This window comes from Oryza sativa, chromosome 1 (genome assembly GCF_034140825.1).
Source record: "Oryza sativa Japonica Group chromosome 1, ASM3414082v1".
NCBI lineage: Eukaryota > Viridiplantae > Streptophyta > Magnoliopsida > Poales > Poaceae > Oryza > Oryza sativa.
Genome location: NC_089035.1, coordinates 23738795 through 23749191, shown reverse-complemented (window position 1 = coordinate 23749191; position 10397 = coordinate 23738795). Strand labels below are relative to the sequence as shown.

Sequence of the window (10397 nt, the reverse complement as noted above, 5' to 3'; positions counted from 1 at the left end):
ATCTGACGCTATTGGCTTCTACACATATTATTAACCATTCATTTTATTAAAAAAATAATTATCAATATTTTGTTGTGATTTATTTATCATTAAAGGTACTTTGAACATGACTTATATTTTTTATATTTTTGTTTCATACGGATGTTAAAAAGTTATGACATCACATATTTAAAAATGTTGGGAGTTGTAAAACTAATTTTATGTGCAGTGTACCTTACATCATGAGTTTACATGGCTTCGCACGATATGGATTTGTATTTTGTGCATTATTATTCTCAGTACTTTCGAGTGAAAAAATTTAAGCAAATACATTACAATCTTGTGCCCTAATAGTGTTTCCTACTCCGGACACTCTTATCAGCCCATTGCGGTTTCCCACGGGCTGGGCAGCTGACATGGGCTCCAGCAGTAAGGTCGGCGAACGCCTTCAGAATGTACTTGTGCACACTTTGTTCATTGAGCTGCAGGTAATAAAAGAGCAGCTCCTCCAAGAAGTCCCAGTCCAACGGCTGAGGTTCCTCACCATGGTGCATCTCTATTATGTTCTGCATGGATCTCCGGAAGTCCGTGTAAGGATCCACGGAGAACAGCATTATGGCCGTACTACTGTTGTTGTCGTCTTCATCACCCGAGCTTGTTCCTCTTGCGTCTTCTGCAACCGACTCTGACCTTGATGATGATGTCTCTGCCGCTGCTGGCTGTGTGAATTTCCCCGGAGATGGTGGTGGTTGTCGCCGCTGCTGATGGTTGTCGCCGTCGTGGATGTAGAGGGACCGGAAGTTGTCGAAGAGGAAGCGGTCGACGTCGGAGAGCGTCGCCGCCTGGTCTCTGCCGTTGCTGCCGTCGTCGTCGTCGGTGGTGCGGTGGTCGCCGCCGCCACCGCCGCCGCCGTGCAGCGATGGGGTTCTGGGGAACCTGCAGGTGGAGAGGAGGCGGTTGCTGGTGATCTTCGCAGGGATGGCTGAGCTGGGGATGTGAATCGGTGGGATCTTCTTGAGGTTTCTTGAGAGGAAGAGCTGTATGGATTTTCGCAGCTTGGCTTTCTTACTGATGTTATCTTCTTGCATGGCTGAATGGGATTGTGAGCCAGAGGGTGTCAAGAATGTGGAAACTGAAGGAGATGAGTGAATGGTGGTGTTCTTGTTTTATTTATTATATTGCGGTAATGGGAGTTACCGGCAGGGGATTTATGGTGGGTTTAAATGGAAAAGGAGTTGATCTGGGAGCATTAAGGGCTGCTTTTTATGAAGTTGAGACCAAAAAGCTAAAAACCATGGTTTGCAAATTAAGGCATGATATATGCAACTGCAATCAAGGCCTCATTGGGAATATTTGAGGATTCCTGTCTTTGGAAAAATTTTCCTGCAAGAGAGGTTTGGAATATGAGGATGGAGGTGTGAAAATTCTTATCGTAAATAGGCCATGCGAAAATTTTAAAGGCTGAAGTTTAGACTGCCAGTATACATTAATAGGCCATGTGTGGCCCGTGAAAACTTGGCCACGTAAAATGTTTAATAATTTGGCCTGCGAGAAAAGTTTAACACTCCAAACTAAGCCAGTGAGAATATTTTAGGAATAAGTCTATTTTGCCTCCACAAGTCATGTCCCTGTTGGATTGCATCCCTCAAGTGCAAAACCGGGTATAACCCGTTCCCTAACTTCTAGAACCATTGCAAATCGACTTCTCAGATGGTTTTGGAGGTGGTTTCGTCCTACATCGTTAAACTTTGGTAGGAGGTGAGGTTGACAGTGAGTCGGTGACCACGTTCCCCTTCGCCTCGTAGCTAGCGAACATTGCCCTCCGCGAACCGTACCGCCGGAATGAGTCGCCGATGACATTGAGGTCGCAGCCATTGTCGGGGCCAAGGTTGCTCCTTGCTCTACCACCTTCACCTGATTGAATGAGAGGGTGATAGGAAAGAAGATTGTTGTTTTACTTACATGTGGATCCTGCATGGTTTTTTATTTTTTAATTTTGTTTCTTGTGTCACGTCAGTGCCACATCACCTAAAACCACATTCAATATTATCATAGGACTATATTTGTATCTGTTTTGAAAGATGAGGGATGTGTTATATCCGATAATATTCAGAGACTAGATTTAAACTCGATATCAGGATAAGGGACAAAAAGCGAACTTATTCCATTTATTTTCGGAATAAGTTCACTTGATAACCCTCAAAAGTGATCAAAATCTAATACGTGACCCTAAACCACAAAACCGGATATCTCGACCCTCAAACTTCTAAAACCGGTGCAATTTGACTCCCTCGGCGGTTTTGGAGGGCGGTTTCGCTGACGTGGCGCCACGTGGCGCCTACGTGGTGATATTGACCGAGTCTTCATTCCACGTGGCATTGATGTGGCAGCGGAATTAATAAATATGCGTGGGACCCATTAGTCATTCACACAAAAAGAAATGTGAGCCCACCGACATGTGGGGCCCACATGTCAGTCCTTCCTTCTTCCTCCCCCCTTCTTCCCCTTCGCCCGACGCGCGGGATGGCGGCAAGAGCGAGCAGCGACGGGCAGCGAGGCCGGAGCTGCGGCGGGAGGGCGGCGAGATCGAGCGGCGGCGCGCGGCGACGGCGAGGGAGCTGCGCTCGGTGGCGAGAGCGAGCGGCGAAGGAAAAGGACCCCCACCCTAGACACCGCCCAGCCTGGAGCTGCGCTCGGCGGTGAGAGCGGCGGCGGCAGCGCGCAGAGCTCCACCATCCTTTTCCTTTCTTGATGGCATATTGCCATCAGACAAAACTGAAAATGTACAGCACTAGGCTACTACAGTAGCAATCTAGTACTGCAGTCTACAAGTACATTTTTCTAAGACAAAATTAGGTGCAGGATGGGAAGAATTACGCTCGTCTTCTTGCTGTCCGCGTAGAAGATGAAGAGACAAATGTAGGCGAGCTGGAACACCGCTCCGGTGCCGTTGACGGTGGTGACGAGCAGCCTGCCATTGGCGACCCAGGGAAGTCCATACCACAGGCAGATGAGGCAGTTCAGCAGCGAGAACAGGTAAGGGAGCCCATCGAATCGCTCGGTCGATTTGGCCTTCAGGATCCTCTTAAACGTCGTCCTGAAACAAGGAAAATTCAGTTATGAACTTCGGCTACGAATCAAAGAAACAAGAAAAAAAACAAACCGAACGTGTGCTTACACTTGTCGCCGCCGCTCGCTCTCGCCGCCGAGCGCAGCTCCAGGCTGGGCGGTGTCTAGGGTGGGGGTCCTTTTCCTTCGCCGCTTGCTCTCCCGCCGAGCGCAGCTCCCTCGCCGTCGCAGCGCGCCGCCGCTCGATCTCGCCGCCCTCCCGCCCACCGCCGCAGCTCCGGCCTCGCCGCCCGCCGCTGCTCGCTCTTGTTGCCATCCCGCGTGTCGACAGAAGGGGAAGAAGGGGAGAGAAAGAGAGAGAAGGGAGAGAGGGGGGAGGAAGAAGGAAGGCCACATGTCAGTGGGCCCACATTTCTTTTTTTGAATGACTAATGGGTCCCACGCATATTTTTTAATTTCGCTGCCACGTCAACGCCACGTGGAATGAAGACTCGGTCAATATCACCACGTAGGCGCCACGTGGCGCCACGTCAGTGAAACCGCCCTCCAAAACCACCGAGGGAGTCAAATTGCACCGGTTTTAGAAGTTTGGGGGTCAAGATATCCGGTTTTGTGGTTTAGGGTCACGGATTAGATTTTAATCACTTTTGAGGGTCACAAAGTGAACTTATTCCTTTATTTTCACATGGCCAGAAAGCCCATCATAGCAGATGACTTCACAAATACTCCCTTGGGCTTCGAGTCATAAAACAGTACGATGATAAAGTTAAGGCTGAGTTCTTTCATGAGGGTTCCCAACCACTTTACCTCGTTTTCCGTGCGCACGCTATTCAAACGGTTAAACGGTGCAATTTTTGTAAAAAGTTTTTATACGAAAGTTGTTTAAAAAAATATATTGATCCATTTTTGAAAAAAAAATTTAGCTAATACTTAATTAATCATATGCTAATGGACTGCTTCGTTTTCCGTGCGGGAGGGTAAGGTTCCCAACCATGGCCAGCAAACAGAGCCTTAATAAACCTTAATAAGCTTATCATAATCAATTTTATATTAAAATAAGTAAATCAATTTTCAAATAAGCTTTTCAAGGTAAATCAACGCATAAGAATCCTTTAAGAATAAATTGTACTGTCGGTACACAAACTTTATTAGACTAGTGTGCAATTTAGTAATTTCTCCGTTTTATATTATAAGCCCTTTTAACTTTTTTCTAATCAAATTTTGTTATGTTTGACTAAGTTTATACAAAATTAGTAACATCTATGACACCAATAAGTTTCATTAAATGTAACATTGGATATACTTTTCTAGTATGTTTGTTTTAGTTGAAAATGTCACTATATTTTTCTATAACTTCAGTCAAACCTAACAAAATTTAACTATAAAAAAAATTCAAAGCGACTTATAATATAAATCGAAGGTAATACGTGAACTTGTAAATTGCTCGTTTCGGTGAAAAACTTGTGTAGTGTATGCAAACTAAAGAAAGAAAAAAATATGTTATAACTAATTTCACTAAATTGCACGCTGAGTAGGATATTATGTATATGATCAGTTAGTAAAATGGCTCTGGCTTTGTACGTAGTTCAGTAAAATAAACGCAGGTTCGTGTTTTTGGTTGTTGCCTTCCATTTTTCTTATGAGATTAGTAATGCTATGTGCTTTTTTCCCTTCTATCAATTAAAATAGCAGAGCTCCTACTTGTTTTAAAGAAACATATACCAAATCAAGCATTGAATAAGTTGTGTTGAGTGTACAGAGAAAAAGGTATATAAACAGAGAAAAAAACATATAAAAGGAAAATGCAATGGATACAAATAATGAATAAAAACAAAATAAATATAAAGTATATATATAAAGGTTATTTACACTTAAGATATGTCTCATGTCCTCAATTATGCGTGTGACATCCTAATCAAACTCGAACTTTTTTTAAACAAGAACATAGCAGGGGAGGCCCCTACTGTTAAATAGATTTTATTAAAAATAAATAAGTTACAAGCACAATTACAGCAACAAAATCCAATCTCTCACTACATCCTTATCCCTCTCAGGTGAAGAAACATAATTAGTCACAATAAATCGTTTTAGATTTAGTTCAGAAGCACTAGATAAGTCCGTGCACCATAATGATTATTTCATAAATTTATGTAGTAAATTACACCACCTAACAAGTTTGTATACCATCAACACAATTTATATATTTTTAAATACACAATTAAGAAGTTATTGACGGTCAAAGTTTCAAAATTTTAATTAAATTTTGTGGTAAACTTTAAATATTTCTTATCGAGCTTCACGTGCAGTAATTCAATTGTGCATGTTGTCCACCACCAAAGAAATTCACTTAAGCCCTTTTTTTCTTATTTATTCAATCTGAAATGAATAACACAGTGCAATGTGCAACCCCACAAAAATGGGTTAAATCAGAGATGCTTTTTTTTTAACGATATATACCTACTTCTCAAGGCTTTTGCACTTTGCAGTGAATTTTTTTCATCCACACTCACATGCACTTTGCCATGCAGCCGGCCAAACCGATTCGTTTTCCCAAATCAACCGCACTACTACTGTTTAGGCCCAAGGTCAACGTTGTTGTGCCGTTTTCTAACGCCGTCCTTTCATGCGTTATTCCTCCAAAACCGTGCAATTGCCGGTCACCAATCACGACTTCCCATGCACATCGTCCAACCCAGAATATTTTTTGACTTCTCATTTCACTTGAAATCACACGACACCAACTCTAATTCTGAGCCGCAGAGACAGAGAAAACCATGCAGATTAGTCGTTAGTGGTGACAGAAACGGCAAAAGTGGTGTTTCCGTTTTTTCCAGCCCATCGAAGTTGAAACTGAATCCCCAAAAATTAATCATCCACTCAGTACTCACTCGTCCTGCTAAGATCGTAGCCGGCCCAGCTAACGCAGCAATGACACGTCAAGAACTGAAAATTAAATGTCACACACATGTAACGTATCTCGTGTGACAGAGAGGTCTCAAACTCCAAGTCAATCCTGACGATCCAGACAGGCAGACAAGCAGATTGACCGATTCACCAGAATTCCTGAATCTCTCAAGTCATGATCAAACAAAGCACACTGGCAGGTTGATCAGAGTGGTAGCTGACTCTAGCTGCTTCTTCTGCAGCTATATATACACATACCAATCCGTCTGCATTGCCACAACCAACACACATTCACAATTCACAAAGTGTTAGCAAACTCATCATCCAGAGTCCAGACTCATCTCTACTTCCAAGATCTCAAGAACTGAATTAAGACAGTTTCATCAGGCTTTCAGTTAGATCGATTTTGCAGTAATTACAGGTTATAAGATGGCCACCCTGAAGGTGTACCTGCTGCTGTTCACCGCCTTCTTCCTCTCCGGCCTCATGCAGCTGTCCACGGCGACGCAGACGGCGCCGGCGCCGGCGGCGGCTCCGGCGAGGGTGATCGACGCCAAGGCCATTGATCAGGCGATCGCCTACCTGCTCATGTTCGCGGCGCTGTTCGTCACCTACTTTTCGCACTGAAGCATTACTGTGGACGGTCTGGAAAAAAAAAGATGAGATTGTCGCTAAGAGAACGAGAGCGCCATGGTTCTGGTCTCTGTTCAAGTATGGTTCTTACTTTTTTTTTTAGCGTTTTGTAATTTTGTTGTGATTTGATTGGGTGTTGTAAGAATGCATAATTGCATGGTCAAGTCTAGATAAAAGTCTATCATTTCTTTAGAAGCATGCATGCCTCTAGCTCTGAAGTGAGTTAAAGAAGGTCATGGTTCTGTATCTGTTGATGTAACAATAGCAGATACTTATAATTTAAGTTTCTTTGTAAATTTGTTTGAATACTACTATATTTGTTCCATCAACTTATGGCTTCACGTGATTAACGCCCGTTCTCATCTCAGCCGTACGTAGCTATTTGGGTGACTTGAAAATCTGACAGATTTTCTAAGCAAAATGTGTCGAATGATTTTTAGACAGTCCACTTACTCTAAGATGGTAAGTCTGAAACATTTTCTTTCAAAACAGGAACAGATATATGATATATCTTAATGTAATTAAGCAGATATCTCATATAGTTTGAGTTTATTTGTAAACCTGTTTGAATAATGTATGTGCATATACTGTTTCCTGGAAAGCCTGAAGCATCTTTTCTTTGCATAGAAAAACATCTCTTGAGTACATTTCGTACTATGGGTGGAAACTCAAAAATCTGCTTATGGTCTAGGGTTGGATGCTGAACATGTTGTACAAAGCAAGAACTACAATCCAAAATACTGATCGAAAACGATCTATGCAAGCAGTGTTTGTACATACTAAAATGTTGTTACATATGTTTAAATTATTAAGAGTGTTTTTATGGTCCTCAACGAGATACAAAATGTACTATATATAACCAAAAATGTACTACTCCTATGGATTAACACTATAAAACGTGGTAACTCTCCATACTCCTCATGCAAGTAATTGTTTTTTTTGGTTAAATTTCATGTAGTCATTTTCTATAGTAAAACTTAGAGTAAGGATAATACTGAGTTATAAGCTAACTATAAGCTTATATGGAAAAGAGAGATAAATAAAAGTGAGGAGTGTTGGCTTTTATGCAAGAGCTAGCTATACACATGCTCCTAGATATTTACATTAAATTCATAGTAAGAGAAATAGATAAGATAGAAAAAAAATAAATCCTATCTTTAATATGTGTTAACATATTATACATGTTAGCTTTAATATGTGCTAATAGCCAATAATTAGCTACTCCACTATTAAACTTGCTCTTAAGTCATATACGCTTAAGGAGGACAGTACCTTCAGGGTTAGGCTTAGGGCTGTGTTCTATTGTACATGTGTTGGGAACTTATACTTTCCACACGAAAAACAGAATGACTCGTTATATCATGATTGATTAAATATTAGCTAAAAAAATTAAAAATAAATTAATATGATTTTTCAAACAACTTTTCCATAGAAATTTTTTTAATAAAAAACATATTCCCTCCATTCCAAATTGATCTACATATAGTTTTTTTAGTTTATTTCTAAATGATCTACATATTTGTGTTCATTCATTAGGTCTATTCGTTATTTGTGCATTGGAGTAAATGGATATTGATGCATGCATCCATGCACACAAGCATTTATAACCCACATACAATATCTTGATTTGCTATTGGCTAGGAAATAGTGGGGATAGTGCATGCATTGAGTTTGTTGATAGAGTAAATATAGTATGAGAGAGTTATTAACTTTTTTTGGTCTTGGTGTACCCATGAAATATATAGATCAATTTGGAATGGAGCGAGTACTGTTTAGTAGCTCGGGAAACTGCACGTAGGATACGAAAGAGTATAATTAAGTTGAAAAGGGGGAATCACAAGAGTCAACAAAATATTAGTGCAAAAAATGTAATTAATCGACCGAGCATATTTTCAGCTTTTCATGATTCATTGATTCTTCGACTCCTTCATCATTTTTTTTTGCGGGGAAGACTCCTTCGTCATTTTAACTAAGGCCGCATATATGTTCATGGTACGCATGACGTCGACGGCATGAGCTGTACATCGTCTATTCCGAAACATCGTCAAAAAATCACTAGCAAAACCAAATTTATGTTAATTGGCTCGTGTCCTCACGGTGGAATCTACCCACCTGATCCCGCTGTGTAAAATGTTAAAAGGATTTGAGTGATTTTCTCTTGAAGAAATATTTTAGGAGGTAACATTTTTTTTTAAAAAAACAATGACATCCTTCTCGTATCCTAGTATTTGAGGAACTAAATTTTATATAAAAAATATATATGTGCTACCTCGTAAAATTTCTTAAAGGGTTTACAATGTTGATGAGTCTACGATGGTGGCTTGCAATGCTCATCCAACAAAGCGCGCGATAACGCATTTAAGTCGTGTCAACTGCCAAATGACACTGTAACCAATGCTTACTCAACGTGCTCAACCCGTTCAGGACGACAAATGGCCACACACATACAACGGCTTGGTCAGCATTGCTCTGCTCAACTTCTACTCTCAAACAACTAAGAGCATCTCCAACCGTCTCTCTAAATCTAAGGGGGTGTTTAGCCCCTCTTTCCCAAACACCCCCTAACTCTCCAAATGTCTATTTGGTCAACTCTCCATCTTATTTAGTCAGTCAAACTCTTATTTACTCCAACAGCCTCTCCATTCATACTCTCTATTATGAGCCTATGACAGTGGGACGCACGTGTTGGTCTCTACAACCCTTTCTTCTTCCTCATCTCTCCCCCTTTTCCCCAAACCCACTCTGCTCAGCTTGCAGTAGGTGCCGCCGCCGCCGCTCGGGCCGAGCTCGCGTGGACGCGGGGCGGCCAATCGGCGTGGGCGGTGAACACGACGGCAGGAGCGAGATGGCGGCGTCCTCTACTACATGCCGCACCGGCCGAATCCGCCGGGGCATGGCGATGACGATGGCAGGCGACGACGACCTCGGAGACGACGGGACGACGACCTCGGTTGGCGACGACGTCGATGACAGCTAGCGACGGCACGGCGTCCGTCAACGACGACCTCGGAGACGACGGTTGACGACGGCGCCGATGACGGCTGGCGACGGCTCAATGACGACCTCGCGGATCTGGCAACGGCACGACGACGGCTGGCGACGGCGACAGCGCCGACGACGGCTGGTGACGGCGGCGTCTGGCAACGACGACCTCGACAGCACCAGCGATGGCATCTCGACGACGACGGTTGGCGGAGAGAGAAAGGGGAGAGGGATGCTGTCGGCGTGGGGCCCACGATTGGCTAGGCTATTTTGGTTGGTCAAATTTGGCTAGTGGAAGGAGGACTTTGGCCAGCCGGATGGCTTGGCCAGCTCGATAGCCAGTCTGTTGGAGTGTGAAATTGAGCCAAAATTGCTAAAATTTAACTTAGAGAGGGGGATAAGGAGGCTGTTGGAGATGCTCTAACTTCATGGCCGAGTTTAGTTCCAAACTTTTTCTTCAAACTTCCAACTTTTCCATCACATCAAAACTTTCCTACCCACACAAACTTCCAACTTTTCCGTCCCATCGTTCCAATTTTAGCGTGAACTAAACACACCCCATCTCGTGTGAACTGCACATGTTCGGACGGATCGATCGATCTTTGCCTGTAAGTAAACTGAGCATATATATATAGATTTTTGCCAACTAATATATACCACGTGCCGGAAACTCAGACTTAACGGACATGTAGATTTTTATCAACTTCGAATGAATATTTAGAAATATACTTAAATAAATGCATTGTCTCCTTTAGTGTCAAAATATTAGTGTTTGCACCGTAAGTTTATGTTAACCCTAAATATCTATTGAAATTGAACTATGAAGATTA

General features: G+C 42.4%; 1 protein-coding gene and 1 long non-coding RNA gene across 2 annotated transcripts; both read right to left on the bottom strand.

Annotated features, from left to right (window-relative positions):
• Positions 1-326: 326 nt before the first annotated feature.
• LOC107276950 (transcription repressor OFP14) lies at positions 327-1067 on the bottom strand. Its single transcript, XM_066307970.1, has one exon. The coding sequence runs from the start codon at positions 1065-1067 to the stop codon at positions 327-329; it is 741 nt and encodes a 246-aa protein (XP_066164067.1).
• Positions 1068-2723: 1656 nt separating this feature from the next.
• Positions 2724-3398, bottom strand: LOC136354897 (uncharacterized). The gene is made up of 2 exons (XR_010738759.1): positions 3158-3398; positions 2724-3076 (listed from the first exon to the last, which is right to left on the bottom strand). It is a non-coding gene; the product is annotated as an uncharacterized lncRNA (long non-coding RNA).
• Positions 3399-10397: the final 6999 nt, after the last annotated feature.